Source organism: Protomyctophum parallelum (genome assembly GCF_964188405.1).
Source record: "Protomyctophum parallelum genome assembly, chromosome: 8".
NCBI classification, from domain to species: domain Eukaryota; kingdom Metazoa; phylum Chordata; class Actinopteri; order Myctophiformes; family Myctophidae; genus Protomyctophum; species Protomyctophum parallelum.
In genome coordinates this window covers 48,465,031-48,481,746 of record NC_139703.1, presented here as the reverse complement: position 1 = coordinate 48,481,746, position 16,716 = coordinate 48,465,031, and the positions used below count along the sequence as shown (strand labels likewise).

Below are 16,716 nucleotides of genomic sequence, written 5' to 3'. Positions count from 1 at the left end.
AAGTTACTGAACACATATAGCTATTTAACACTTATTTTTACTACAACAATATCACTTATATACCTTTACCTTACCTTTAAGTGTTTTCAGCACAAGTTGGATAACATTTTTAGGACACTGCTCTCAAGCACGATTATAGGTGTGTATGTTCAAAAGCACACTCAAAACCCACCTTTTCAAACTGGCTTTCCCTACATAACCCCCCCCCCCCCCCCACACACACACACACCCCCTTCTTGTTTGTCCCTTTTTTATTTTGATTTCTAGTTTTTAACCTTTTAAACCTTTTTAAATAGTTTTAATAGTTTTCTAATAAATATGTCTGAACTTCTTTCTGTAAAGCGACTTTGGGTACCCAGAAAAGCGCTATATAAATCGTATATATTATTATTATTATTATGTTTTTTAATGCAGCCAAAATACAAAGGTGCACCTTTGACCGTTTCAGTTCAAACGTTGCATGTAGAATCAGTAAATGGGGTTTGAAAAGGAAGATGGGCATCGTCTCTTCAAAATCCAGTCATTTTGTGTGAATATTTTCATTTCATTGTGTGTGTAACTATAGCCTACAGCATGTAAACAAGCTGCTGTGATCAAGGTCTCCTTACCTAAGAATGCAGTTCAACTCCATTCAATAACATCAAAAGGCAATGAGCAACGTGTGTGTGTGTGTGTGTGTGTGTGTGTGTGTGTGTGTGTGTGTGTGTGTGTGTGTGTGTGTGTGTGTGTGTGTGCTGGAGAAAGTGATAAAGGGTTGAGTCTCTTGCCACTTGCTCATAGCTAACAGAAAGGCAGGTCAGAGTGAGATCTACATTCTACACCACAATGATTCTGCTCTACCTATTGGTAAGTAAATTGAGGGGTAAAATTACTTTTGTTGTTCTTTCACAACACCATAGATTATTTAAGCAAGGTTTTCTTAACTGTCAATATTTACTTGTGTTTTGTATGACAGTTAAGCCTACTTAACGGTCTACAACAAACTACTGTGAAACGATGTTGTTGTTTGCCATTGTAGACCATGCAGGTTGTTGAGCTACAGTAAGTGGCATACTATTGCGAGCACATTTATTTGATTGCATTACATATTGTAAAATATATGTAAGCAAGCAGTCAGTCTAATATGTAATGGATTAAAATGTTGCCATTTTACATTGCAAAATGTCTCAAAACTATTTTACATCTCTAAACCTATAGTCAGTGATTACAATTTACAATTTACAATTTAGGCATTTAGCAGACGCTCTTAATCCAGAGCGATTTACAATAAGCAAGAACAAAAGCATGGGAATACATCACATAAAAGCATTTATCATGAAACATGCGTAAGCTAAAAAAGTAACAGTGGAATATCTATATTATGAGACTATACATATAAACTATATATATATTTACTACTATGCTATACATATGTACTATGGCGTGCTATGACTATATACAATGCAATTATAGTGCTGTCTACATAACATGCTATAAGTCTGTATCAGATGCTATCTAAGTCTACAGAAATGCTATCTAAGGGGGTAGGGTAAGTGCTATGGGCCATGATGGAGTCTGAAAAGGTGGGTTTTCAGACTACGGCGGAAGATTGGGATTACCGTGTAAAGTGTACAAACCTGTTCTCATTCCTGGTGAGCACATGGGTCTGTAAGACTATGGTCAAACATGCGGAGAATGTCTGTCATTTTAACTACTACTCTTCACCTCAAGAACCAGTTACACGAGGGGGGGGGGGGGGATCACTGTTACTACTGCATACTTTTTATCATCATTTTACACAATGTTGAGTTGTTTTTGTCTTTACTGGCTTATAGATCTTCTGTAGTGCTGCATGTTCAGAGCAGCTAAGACGTGAAAAAAGGGCTTGGATAATTGACTCCTTTGGTATTGAGGAGGAGCACCCTGGGCCATTTCCATACGAGCTGGGAAAAGTAAGCTAAAACTATTGAAGAAGAGAGAACATTTGAGGTTTCTTTAAAATTACACCTATTTCAAAATGTCACATTTAGTCAGCAAAGTTCTCAGCTGATAACTTTAATTGATACTGTCTGTTGCTATACAAGCACACATTTTCAGATGTTATTTCCATTCATAATGATATATTGATAAATATAAATGATATAACCCATTCTGACCGGGCACCCATTTTGGTGTCGGCATCATGTTATGCTTTATCTATTGAAAAATAGCAGATCTACAAGCTCATATCGCGCCACCGAGTGGCGCAATACGAGCTTGTAGGTCTGCTATTTTTGAAAAAAATCGAAGAACGACTGACATTTTTTAGAATCTGATCTCAGGTCAGAATGGGTTCGTCAGACCAGCGTGTGTCCAGTGGAAACCTCGTATGAATCTGATCTCAGGTCAGAATGGGATAATGAGCTTGCTCTTGTATTGTAGATCGATCTGGAGAACAAGTTCCGAATACATTTTGGTCTCTATGGAGCAGGAGTGGACGAGGAGCCAAAGGGGGTCCTCTCCATACATCAGGAATCTGGCATCGTGTATGTTCATAAGTCTGTTGATTATGAGGAGATCCAAATCCTCAAGGTTGGACATGCAACAACGCAACACACACACACACACACACACACACACACACACACACACACACACACACACACACACTATGTGAAGCCTGTACAACTAGGCTAAACAGCAGGGCAACTGGGTTGTACTGAGTTTGACGCGTGCAGTGATTAATCAAATGTCCAGAGAGTTGTGTTTACTTTCGGATATGACAATCCATTTATTGATCCACTTTCTTTCATCAGTAGTATTCAAACTTAAATAAACTGTGTAAACTTTCAAACAAAACAAACAACTGAACCTGTCGACCACGCACGGTCGAAAACTGTGTCGTCTTCCCCTGTCGCACCTGAGTGCCATCACACTGACAGGTAATGAGGGTTTCTATGGCAACCACCCACCATTCTGACAGACTGATTACCATGACGTCATCGTGAAGAAGGACATCATTAATTAGGTTGAAATAAACAAAACAAAATAAACAAAAGGCATTTTGGCTCCAACACACTACACACATATATATATTCCTAAAAGCAATTTGTACATTACAATGATTGTTGTCGCTGTCTTATTCTGTAGCTCGGATTTGAGGCAAGACATGAAGACCTATCATTGGACACCAAATTAGGGGTTGAAGTTGCCATACGAGACATCAACGATAACCCGCCACGCTTTCAGAGAGATGTATATGAGTTAACCATCAGTGAAGAAGAGCGACAAGGTAAAGAAAACAGACATCCGTCCCTGAAGAAGACCTTTCCTGGTCGGAATAGTTGGTATTCAATATACTATCCTGCATCATGGCTATGCACGTGCAGCCTTTTCTTCACTTAAAGAATAGAGGCATAAAATGTACATTTGTGAAATGATGCAGCATTTATGCATTTTCTTCCCGATAGGCTCCTTCCTCCTATCTGTGTTAGCCCATGACAGAGACAAACATGGAACACCAAACTCAACCTTCCACTATGAAATCAAATCTGTGTCTCCAACACCACCAGATGCTGAATTCTTTATTAATGATGTTGGCAGGATCTCATTTAAAGGATGTCTGGATTATGAGGCAGGTGACATATTTTCCCCTTAAAACGTCAAAATTATATTTATCCAATTTGTAGCCTACATTGTTTTACAAGTCCATGTGTTTCATGCTGAAAAACACAATTCTCCCACTTCACAATTTCTTTCGAATGCAATTATGCCCAGAAAGTCAGAGCCCCTGTTTTGACAAAAATATGAATGGAATCAGAAAGTTTCTGATCCAAAATGTAATAGTCCATTCATATACTTTGAGCAAGTTTTATATCAGTCATTATGGTTCACTATTGTCTTCTGGATTAAACACAAACATTATTGTAGTGCCCCGACTTACTGTGGCGTGCACAGACATTTAGAGGGGCAGGTGCTCAAGTGAAAAAAGGGCACCTTGTGCAGCACATTTTAGCTATTGAAAAATAGCAGATCTACAAGCTCATAGCGCGCCACCGAGTGGCGCGCTACGAGCTTGTAGGTCTGCTATTTAATTTATTTATCGAAGAACCAGTGCACTGACATAGAAACATATATCTTTAGATTGTGGGGGCCTAAATAATATAGTAGAAGCGTTTTTTATCAAGATTTGATCAATGTCACCGCATGGTCCACACGCTACAAATTAATTAATTTCTTTTTCTTCTTTTTTTTTAAGAGCACATTGCCAAAAAGGGCAGCTATCTGTGCACGCCACTGCCCGACTTACTTACAGAACATAAACCGTAAAGGCCTCCTTTTTTATGGAGAAAATATTGTTAATGTAAGAAATACATAAAGACCCCCTTTTCTTGAATGCTGTAAAAAAAAAAATAATAATTGATGCTCCTGCTTTTAAGTAACATGCCAAGCATGTCCACCCCATCCCCCAGCGCTATAACATTCTCAAAAACCACATTGTGTTTGTTCCAGTTCCAGTTTTCTTCTGATCATGTTATTGGGATACCGGGTGCTACTGCAAATTAGGGAATTTCGCTATGGGAATACTTTTCTTTAAGTTGATGCTTCATCTAAAAGGCCATTGGAAGTTGTATTTATTTCCAGAAATTGGATTCTAAAACAATTTAAACCAACTGTAAAATTATGCATTCATTTTGCAATAGAATGCAGAGAAACTATAGGATCTCAGGAAAGCTACACCAAGAACCCAGTAGGCCTACATGTCTAAACAATATACAGATCACAGAATGACCTGTTTATGTCTGTATTCAGGTGAGCGACAACTACACGGTGCTTGTGGAGGCCATAGACCATGGAGAAGTGATCCAACTGTCAAGTTCCACCACTGTACTAATTCATATCCAGGATGCCAACAACCATCTGCCGACTATCAGCGGAAAAACAGTAAGTATTCACGTTAACAACGCTTTAACACTATAAATCTAGGAACAATTTACAAATGTCAGATATTTAGGCATCGATTGATGCTATAGGATAGGTCCATGTAAATCACTAGACACCTTCCATTCATGGAAGAATAAATTATTAACACTACCACAAGTAGACCTGGATTGTTTGTTCATTCTTGGCTCTGTTGACCTGTCTGCCTTTCTTTGCTACATCATTATGGCAGGGCCCTGGAAAAGTGGCAGAAGGGGAGACTGGGTTCTCTCCTCTCAGAATACACACCACCGATAGGGACTCCAAGAACAGCCCAGCATGGAGGGCCAAATACAGCATCAGTGGTGACGACGGCGGGCATTTTGTGATACAAACTGAAAGAGACACGAATGATGGAATCCTGACTGTTGTAAAAGTGAGTTCTGTTCGACTGCATACTTTGCATTTTATTGGCAACCCCCTCCAGTCTTAGACACGGTACCATATTTATCGTATGTTTGCTGTGGAAACCTACAACCTCCTGTCAGCTGCTTGATTTAATTACATTTTCATTCATAAACACATCAAATAATGGCAACAATAAACGGTATATTAAAACCAATCTAAAGCTAAATTAATTATTTATCAAATTAATACTCATGGTTACATTCAAAACATCTTCACAATTTGAAGAATGAAAGATGTAGTGTGCTATATGTTTGATAACAAGGCCTGGAAATACTATGTGCTGTATTAAAGCTGCTATGTCAAAATGTTAATGACCCCTTTTTTTTCCTTTCAGATAGCCAGAAATGAGTAAAACACTCCCTAAAAACCATTTAGTCTCTGTGTCACATCTAGGGCCCACAATCTGCATTCAAAGATGTTCCTAGAAGCTTTGTCGTTGGTCGGGGAAAAAAAAAACTCGCTTGAAATGACTAACCCATCAGGAAGTAGACAGGTAAATTGACCAATGACAAAGCTTCTAGGATCTTTGAAATCTTTGAATGCAGATTGCGGCCCCTATGTGTCACAGAGACTACATTTTTTGGGAGCGTTTTACCCATTGCTGGCTGTCTGAATACCACCCCACCCACCCCTCCCAAAAAAGGATCATTACAATTTTGACATATTATTGCTTGTAGCAGCTTTAACCCATTCTGACCTGAGATCAGATTCTAAAAATGTCAGTCGCTCTTCGATTTTTCAAAAATAGCAGACCTACAAGCTCGTATCGCGCCACTCGGTGGCGCGATATGAGCTTGTAGATCTGCTATTTTTAAATAGCTAAAGCATAACATGATGCTGCTGACACCAAAATGGGTGCCCGGTCAGAATGGGTTAAGGTTTCATTGAAGATAACAATCAATATGTGCATACTCTGTTTTTGCACACGATTTTTTTCTCCTCTGTTGAAACCCTTGAGGATTATGGCAGATTTTCCAGGAAAAGTTTATACTTCTAACCCACCTCGGCTAAATGGCCATTACATTGATTCGTATCCACGAATCAATCCAAATCCAATCCACAAATCCACTTAACCCATTCTGAACTGAGATCAGATTCATACGAGGTTTCCACTGGACACACGCTGGTCTGACGAACCCATTCTGACCTGAGATCAGATTCTAAAAATGTCAGTCGTTCTTCGATTTTTTTCAAAAATAGCAGACCTACAAGCTCGTATCGCGCCACTCGGTGGCGCGATATGAGCTTGTAGATCAGCTATTTTTCAATAGCTAAAGCATAACATGATACTGACACCAAAATGGGTGCCCGTTCAGAATGGGTTAAAAAGTAACAAGGTAATTGTATGCAAATGTACACTACATACACTCTAGTTAAGCTGCAGGTTGATTACTGCACTCTCAGTAAAACAGGTTGCTGCAGGTGAATGCATGGAGTCAATGGATTTAAGTAGTGTCAGGTCTGCAGGTCAGGGAAGTGAACCTCAAAGTACTGCTCCAGCAGTATCAGCAACAAATATCTTGAATACATCCATTGTGCAAAACAATTATACGTGCAAAGTGCAGGTGAATTTAAACAAGACAGCGTGGGTTTCAGTTACATGCTTTATTCAGTGCTCACTGCTCATCCAGTCATCCATTTACAATGATTTATTTATTGCCTTAACATCATCGAGGAAACGTAATGCAGGGAGGAGGTGAAATGGGAAATGCACCAAGCCTCATCCCACAATCAGTAGATCAGAAGTTGGAAGGTGTGGATCAATAATTTATTTGATTGACCTTGACCTTTGACACTACCTAGTTAGTTGACATGGATTATACATGATGGTGTATGTACATGGTGTGGTGTGTACTGTACATGGTATATAATCAAACCTCACACACACATTGCACCAATCAAGCCTCTTGCTCAATAGAGGCACTGATTAATATAACTTCATGGATGACGTACGTATTCAAAGCTTTTCGTTTTATTTGGAATGTATTTTTAAGTGGTGCAACCACTCCTATAGACAGCTATGTGTGTGGACAGTGTGGCTGTGTCCCTGGGTCTGTCCCTGTGTCCCTGGCTGTGTCCCTGGGTCTGTCCCTGTGTCCCTGGGTCTGTCCCTGGGTCTGTCCCTGTGTCCCTGGCTGTGTCCCTGGGTCTGTCCCTGTGTCCCTGGGTCTGTCCCTGTGTCCCTGGGTCTGTCCCTGTGTCCCTGGGTCTGTCCCTGTGTCCCTGGGTCTGTCCCTGTGTCCCTGGCTGTGTCCGAGCACGACAATAGCGTTATAGCGTTTGTTCACCACCAAGTGTCACTGTTGCACAGCCTAACACACAGTACAGTACAGTACAGTACAGTACAGTACAGTACAGTACAGTACAGTACAGTACAGTACAGTACAGTACAGTACAGTACAGTACAGTACAGTACAGTACAGTACAGCAGCACTCACTTCAGACGGGTCAGATTCTTTTTGTGAGCCAAAGCTGATCGAGGCTAAGTGTTACATGTCAATCCATAACACGTATAATTCCATTATTTGTGGATCTTGTTTTCATGTCTTGGGGTTTTCTGGCGGTACAGATTGACAATGTAATCTGATTTATATTATATTACAACCTCTCATTTCATCCCCACTCTAGCAGCCACACAAATATAATAGCATTGACATTTCCAAACAGCTATTAAGGTGAATCCCTACCAGCTTTTCACAACTTTACTGGCTCAGGATCACATACTTGCGAACGAAAATAAAAGCCTGGGTACCGAGGCTATACATACTATACTGCTGAACACAGTGACATATTGTCAGTGTGCTCCTTTGGACTTGAACCCATTCTGACCTGAGATCAGATTCATACGAGGTTTCCGCCGGACACACACTGGTCTGATGAACCCATTCTGACCTGAGATCAGATTCTAAAAATGTCAGTCGCTCTTCGATTTTTCTAAAATAGCAGACCTACAAGCTCGTATCGCGCCACTCGGTGGCGCGATATGAGCTTGTAGATCTGCTATTTTTCAATAGCTAAAGCATAACATGATGCCGACACCAAAATGGGTGCCCGGTCAGAATGGGTTAACAGCTCTGATCTGTGTTTGGACACTTTGGTGTTGCTCCTTTTGTCCATCCTTTATAGAAATTATATCATATCACACAATGCCGTTTTGAAATATATTTCAAATATATTTGGGTGCACTGTGTAATTTCAGCCTTTGGACTTTGAAGAGAGTGCAGAGAAAGAACTATCCATCTCAGTGGAAAATGAGGTGCCATATTTCTCATGTAAAGTGAAGGAGAGGACCTCCTCCGGCCTCTGGAAGGTGGAGATCAGTGGAGGTGGTGGAACTAGTGGAACTAGATCCATTCAGACGGGGTCAGAGTCACAAACTGTGAAAGTCATCATTGAAGTTGAGGACACCAATGACCCACCAATGTTTACTGTGGCTGTCATAGAGGTTGCGGTGGAAGAGAATGCAGACATTGGAACCCATGTGGGGGATGTAACAGCTGTTGATCCTGACTCCAGTCATGCTAAGGTTTTTGTGTAAGTAAACAAAAAAGCCCTTAATTATTTCTTTTATACAACCTAGTGATGTATTCAATATTACACACACGCACACATGCACACGCACGCACACACACGCACACACACACACACACACACACACACACGCACACACACGCACACACACACACTTGACATTCAGAATGTTCTGCTCAGACTTAGTAGGATATCAAATATCTTCCATGTATCAACAGGTATATAATAGCAGATGATCCTGATGGTTGGGTCAAAATGGACCCTGACACAGGCCACATCACTACAGCCAAGATTTTGGACAGAGAATCTCCTTTTGCGGACAATGGCACCTATTCCGTCACACTGCATGCGGTTGACAATGGTTAATTTATATGCAATATGGCATGATATGAACAAAATATTTAGTTATTTCCTATTTTTTACAACCATGCAACTATTTCAAATGCACTTTTCACTTTGCACTTGTAACACAAGTTGTGTTTGACAGGTAACCCGCCTATGACGGGTACAGCCACTCTGCTGATCCATGTGACGGATCAGAATGACAATTTGCCCCAGCTGACCGTGAACCATGTGGACATGTGTGTGTCTGAAGGCCCCACCACCAGCGCAATCACAGCCATTGACCTGGACAGTGATCCTTTTGGAGGACCCTTTGCATTCGAACTGCTGGGGGACGTAATGGGAAAATGGAGATTAGATCCTTTACATGGTAATTATTATTATTTTTTGGTTAAAGTGCTGTTGAACCATATTAGAACCTTGGCTTGGCATGGAATAAGTCTAAATATTGTCCATCACATCTCATCTTTATCTGTCGCTTGAGGACCTGGATGGGATGGATGTACCAGAAGTATGCTTCCAATAACTCACTGCATGATAAACCATGAATCACACTATATTATATTTTTTTGTATATATAATAATTGACGTGTGTGTGTGTGTGTGTGTGTGTGTGTGTGTGTGTGTGTTCTCTCAGGCTACACAGTGAACCTGGTGAGAGAGATACATGTATATGCTGGTCCACACACTGTTGAGCTGAAGATATCAGATCTGCAAGGCCAGAGTGGCATTTACAACCTCTCTGTGACAGTGTGTGACTGCTCCGTGACGCCCAACTGCCACATCAGGAGAACCACAGGCTCCAATGTCAGCTATGGTGCCATCATGACTGTGTTTGCTGCCTTCATTCTACTCACGTGTAAGAACATCTGCTTCATTGGGTTTTGGTGGTTTTCAAACTTTGTCATTTCGAGGACCCCCAATTTTGGTATGGATTATTATTAGGGCACCATTTGTACACGGTCAGAGTTGAAAACCTTAAATGTTTATATTTATATATCTATTTATAATCATCTTGCTGGGGACCCCCTGGAACCCTCTTAACCCATTCTGACCGGGCACCCCTTTTGGTGTCAGCATCATGTTATGCTTTAGCTATTGAAAAATAGCAGATCTACAAGCTCATAGCGCGCCACCGAGTGGCGCGCTACGAGCTTGTAGGTCTGCTATTTTTGAAAAATCGAAGAACGACTGACATTTTTAGAATCTGATCTCAGGTCAGAATGTGTTAATCAGACCAGTGTGTGTCCAGTGGAAACCTCGTATGAATCTGATCTCAGGTCAGGATGGGTTAAGGACCCTGACCTCAGTTTTAGAACCACTGTATTATGGGACATGTCCCATGAACATTTTGTTCATGGGAGATTCCTTACACATCATCATTATCCTTGTTTATCCGTGCAGGTTGGCCAAGCAAGGGGCAGTAGCTAGAGGGAAAATAAAAAGCATATACTGTATATACACACACACACACACACACACACACACACACACACACACACACACACACACACACACACACACACACACACACACACACACACACACACACACACACACACGTCTCACACACACACACACACACACATACACACACACACACACACACACACACACACACACACACACACACACACACACACACACACACACACACCAGGCTCTTGGCATGACAACTGTAATCGGTTAGTTAGTACCCTATTGGCCTGAATACAAGACTATATTTTTTTCCAATGGAAATATCCTAAAAGAAACGGGGTCTTATTATAATCGGGGACTAGACTTTGACAATACGGTAGTTAGTTACAGTGTGAAGTGTATCTAGCCATTACCCATTAGAATAGAATGGATGAATCAGGAAAATATTGTACAGTATGGTACAATATATTTGACTAACATGGGATTATTTAAAATGCATGTCCCCATATTGACAGGTTCCCTGCTGCTAGCAACCTTCATCTCATCTGCACAGGAGTTCTCTCCTGTGCAGATTGACAATGCTTGTGGAGAAACTCTGCTTTCTTCAAACATTGAGAACCCAGGAACAGACTGCAAGGTACATCCCTCAGCAAAATCACAAACAAACCAACAATATTATCTCTCTCTCTTCCCCTCCCCAGAAATAGCAATTGTGTCATATTCTTTTCCTCTTTGAATTCCAGGTACCAAATATAGTACTAATAAAAGAAGTACATAATGAGCAACAGCACCTATCCAATGGGCATGAAGGGGGCAAAGGAAAACACCAATATTGTTTCATAAAGGTATTAATTATTAACAGTTTCCATAATTTATACTTTGAGAATGTGTAGCCCACAATGAAGCTATAACTTCTTCCATTCATTCTTACAGGTGACTGATCAATCTGCCATTTCCCAAGATGTCATGGATACAGCAAATCAATACTTTTATCATGTTAATGACAACTCAATGAAACAGGTATTTACACCTCTTAATTAATATAGAAAACACGCACGCACGCATGCACACACGCATGCATGCATGCATGCATGCATGCATCTCAAAGGATTTGTGGAAATGTTACAAATCGTAATGTTCTTCAAAAAGTGAAACAATGTATTCTACTTTCATTGCACATTCAGTAAAACATTTCAAGCCTTTTTTGTCTTAAAATCTTGATGATTATGGCAATACAGATCATGAAAATCATGTTGCAGCCTAAAATGAAGCTATAACTTCTGTCATTTATTCTTACAGGTGTATGATCAATCTTCCATTTACCAAGACTGTTCTTATCTCAATGGCAACTCACTGAAACAGGTATTTGCATCTCTTAATTATATACACACGCACGCACGCATGCATTGATATCGTGGTAAAATTCGTTTTGTGGAATTAAAAAAAAGCTCATGAAAATGAAAAATCCAGTAGCTTGATATTACATTCGACTAAATCAAAAGAATTATTTAAAATATAGAAATTCTGAAAAAGATCCATTTATACACTGAATACTTGATCGGTGCTCTTTATACATGAATCACTGCATCGAAGCCTGCGTCACTAGTATTACTGAGGTGTTATGGAAGCCCGTTGTTATTTTGTTTTGGGGATTTCCACTATTTCGACAGGACAGTACTGAGATAAGACAGGCAGCGTAATAAAGTTGGGAGTGGCATGTAGCAAATCCACCACCGGCCGCCACACTCGGGAATCGAACCTGGGACATGCTGTCAGGCATCAAAGTCTACGTGGTACAGTATCAGTGGCGTGCACAGACATTTAGAGGGGCAGGTGCTCAAGTGAAAAAAGGGCACCTTGTGCAGCGCATTTTGGTGCTTTAGCTATTGAAAAATAGCAGATCTACAAGCTCATAGCGCGCCACCGAGTGGCGCGCTACGAGCTTGTAGGTCTGCTATTTTTTTTTTATCGAAAAACCACTGACATAGAAACATAGCTTTAGATTGTGGGGGCCTAAATAATACAGTAGAAGCATTTTCTATCAAGATTTGATCAATGTCACCATGGTGCACACACTACAAATTAAGAAGAAAAAAAATGTTTTCTTTTTTTTTTAGCTCTAGCACCCCCTAGTGTCTATCTGTGCACGCCACTGTACAGTATGTCATCTTCCTCTTTGCAAAGTTTACAATACTCTCTACATGGGGTTCAGGTCAGGTGAGTTGGCTGGCCACCATGGTTAGCAAATAAGTTACTAGTAATTTTGGCACTAAACCTTTGGCACAGAAATACTGGTAAACTGGTTTGTCTGACCATGGTATTTGATTAGCCAGCCAAACTTGCCTGATCTGTATTGTCAAGAGGAAGATGAGAGACACCGAACTCAACAATGTAGACAAGCTGAATGCCGCTATCAAAGCAACCTGGACTTCCATAGAGCACCGAAGTCCTGACGTAACTCGCTCATCCCTTCGATTCCCCTGGTTCGCGGAAGTAATTTCTCTATGGAGAATATGGGGTGATCTTAATATCGTCTACTATAAGCGTTGTGGTCCAAAAATAAACAAGCTGTCTCTGCGTTATTGTTAGGGAGGTGTCTCTGTATCGTTTGCAACAGTCAGTCACTCATATATGATACAGTCTACTTCTAGCGAAAATCTAACTAATTCAGCAGCAGTAACAATAGCGTTTTCTCTCAGTCAGTTGATTCTTCATATCCATATGAGTGAAGCGGCCGGGGTGACATGTTTATTTTTCAAACACAGTTGTTATATGAGGCGATCTAAAATCGCCTCAATGGGGATTTCAATGCAACTAAACAAATACATGAACCTGGGGACTGACGCCCTCTACTGAAAGTGACGTCAGACTTCGGTGCTCTATAGACCGATTCCGTACCGGTTTCATGGTCGCAGCCTACGTATATCCTGTAGGCGGACTGGACGTAGCTGCGGGGGTAAAACCCTCACCAGGCGCACCTCTTCCACTACAGTGAACGGCAGAGTGACTGATGTTAGTTTGCCTCAAACTTTACTCCTTTACCTGCTTTTTTACTAACACTAACATTACAAAGATGCCCAGAACATCGAGATGAACCTGTGTAGTTTATGGCTGCTCCAACAGTAGTGGCAACATAACAAATAAAATAAAACGGAATGTCTAATATCCACCGCGATGGCTGAGACCAGAGCCATTGAGTAATGGTTGAGACAAAGCAGTGAAGAATCCTGCAAGATACATAATTTCAGTCTTACCCAATACCCAATCTTTCTGTTTTATGAACACAAGGCTGCTGTATTTTATACCTCATACTAAGCATTTAAAGTATGAGGTATAAAGTACAGCAGCCTTGTGTTAATAAAACAGAAATATTTGGTATTGGGTAAGACTGGCGTTATGTATCTTTCACTGCTTCGTCTCAACCATTACTCAATGGCTCTGGTCTCCGCCATCGCGGTGGATATTAGACATTCCGTTTTTATTTTATTTTTATGTTGCCACTACTGTTGGAGCAGCCATAAACTACACAGGTTCATCTCGATGTTCTGGGCATCTTTGTAATGTTAGTGTTAGTAAAAAAGCAGGTAAAGGAGTAAAGTTTGAGGCAAACTAACATCAGTCACTCTGCCGTTCACTGTAGTGGAAGAGGTGCGCCTGGTGAGGGTTTTACTCCCGCAGCTATGTCGAGTCCGCCTACAGGAAATACGTAGGCTGCGACCATGAGACCCGCTACGGAATCGGTCTATAGGGCATAGCAGTGGGTGTAGTTTTCTGCTTCCGCTGAAAAATCGGCTATTCATTTTTCCCATAGAGATGTACAAAGATATTTATATAAATTATTTTAGAGAATCAAGCCATCCAGGATCCTGGTGATTCATGGCCATAAAACATTTGATTCTGTGAAAAATAGAAAATACATTTTTATAAATAGTACATTTAATAAATACCCTTTGTTTTGCAGTTTTATTTTGTTATCTTTTCACAGAATCAAAGGTTTTATGGGCATGATTCACCAGGATCCTGGATGGCTTCACTCTAAGCTTAAAATAATTGATTCATTTTTGTGAATTAATATGTGAAAAATGAATGTTTCCATCTTTCAGTGGAAGCAGAAAACCATGCCCACTGCTGTGCCCTATATATAGCGACAGGCTGATCATCTCCATGCCACACCGCTTTGATGCAGTAATGTGTGTAAAAGGAGACCTGATCAAGTATTAAGTGCATAAATTAACATACTTTTCAGAAGATTGATATTATTGGTATTATAAATCCTTTCTTGAATTGGTCTTATGTGATATTCTAATGTTAGAAATTATAATAGAAACCTTTTCGACGGTATTTGGTTTATTTTAAATTAACCTGTATATCTCTGCTGTTGGGGGGGGGGGGGGGGGGGAACCACCCAACTCCAACATTTTCAGGAAATGAAAAATATACATTTTCAGGAAATGAAAAATATACATTTTCAGGAAATGAAGAAAACCTTATATTTTTAAAACAGCATGAGAGGGGGAGAGGTGGTGGAGTTTATATGCTTTCTAACATTTTGAGGGTCTAATGGAGTTAAGGTTTTGTCCGAAGCGCTTTTTAATACATTGTTTTAACCAACACAAGACGTAAAGGGTGTTCAATAGTATTGCTTTATGAAAAAAAAATCTCAAATGGAGTAAGGTGGTTTCCTCCCGACAGCGACGAATATCACACTAAAATATATTGATTAATCTCAAATATTTATTTTCTTGAAATAATATATTATTTCCCATAATCTAGAGGACTTCTGCTGTTGTGGACTATGGCTACAATCATTGCAACCAGGTACAGTAAGAGCTGTATAGCTTGTGCTCATTAACTCATTCTGACCTGAGATCAGATTCATACGAGGTTTCCACTGGACACACACTGGTCTGATTAACCCATTCTGACCTGAGATCAGATTCTAAAAATGTCAGTCGTTCTTCGATTATTCAAAAATAGCAGACCTACAAGCTCGTATCGCGCCACTCGGTGGCGCGATATGAGCTTGTAGATCTGCTATTTTTCAATAGCTAAAGCATAACATGATGCCAACACCAAAATGGGTGCCCGGTCAGAATGGGTTAAAGTATCTGGAGAAAAATGGCTGATTTGTCCTCTGCTTGGCTGTGTACAGTTGCAGGACAGGAAGTACATGACGCAGTCCTTGTACAATTTGGACACAAGCTATGGCTCCATCTCAGACAGATGTTTCATCTCCTTTCTTCATCAGGTTGGTAGAGTACACATACTGTAGGACCTATCATGGTCAAGTGACTTTCAATCATCTAGTTTACCATGGTCATTTGGTCGTATTCTGGGACTGGGTTTAGAGCATGTCAGACTGTCAAGCCTGGAAACCTGACAAATCTGCCAACGTGAACACTGCAGTGCACAGTCAGAAACTAACATGCACGTCAATATACAAAATCAGAAATAGCAAGGTTTTATTTTCCTGAACCGATTAGGCCTATCTGACAAAAGGTGGCAATTACAAATAGTGTTCATAACCTGGTCTAGCCAGCTCATTGAAAAGCATGCCACTGAATTCCAGCATCAGTTTGCCTCACAGTGCATGTACAGTATGGCACATGCTATGGTGTAGTAGTACATCCGACTTATCCTCATACAATTCTTGAACCCCCCCCCCCAGGATGCATTTGTGGATTGCCACTGAATAATTATGGTCAAAGTGAACTAACGTTTGAATGACCTCTGCCCTTTCAGAGGCTGCTGTCTGTCAAGGCCACAGAGATCGATCTGGGGAACGACAAGCCTCACGTCTATGTTAACGAGGGAGACTCTTTTGACACCATCTCAGATCTGGAGGCTATAAGCATCCCTGAAGACAATTTTACTTTAAGCAAGCTGGATGACCTAGACCCCAAGTTTAGTGAATTGGCTGCCATTTGTAAACCACTGCATGTACAGGACTGCAAGACCAATCGGCAGGGGCTAGTACCCGAGATGAACATTTGCAGTGAAACCACAAATCATATAGGCTGAGGTTTGCATATATGTTCTACATTGTTACTGTTATTTAGAATCCCTCTTTATCCAAAT

General features: G+C 40.6%; 1 protein-coding gene across 1 annotated transcript; it reads left to right on the top strand.

The window, feature by feature from the left end:
• Positions 1 to 791: 791 nt before the first annotated feature.
• Positions 792 to 15,465, top strand: cdh27 (cadherin 27; the record flags this gene model as incomplete). Its single annotated transcript, XM_083771185.1, has 17 exons — positions 792 to 846; positions 1,815 to 1,931; positions 2,401 to 2,550; positions 3,109 to 3,250; positions 3,429 to 3,596; positions 4,662 to 4,708; positions 4,771 to 4,902; positions 5,132 to 5,314; positions 8,546 to 8,880; positions 9,096 to 9,238; positions 9,365 to 9,589; positions 9,857 to 10,078; positions 11,154 to 11,275; positions 11,382 to 11,483; positions 11,572 to 11,658; positions 11,938 to 12,000; positions 15,412 to 15,465. The coding sequence occupies exons 1-17, from the start codon at positions 826 to 828 to the stop codon at positions 15,463 to 15,465; spliced, it is 2,313 nt and encodes a 770-aa protein (XP_083627311.1). The 5' UTR covers positions 792 to 825.
• Between the last annotated feature and the right edge of the window lie 1,251 nt (positions 15,466 to 16,716).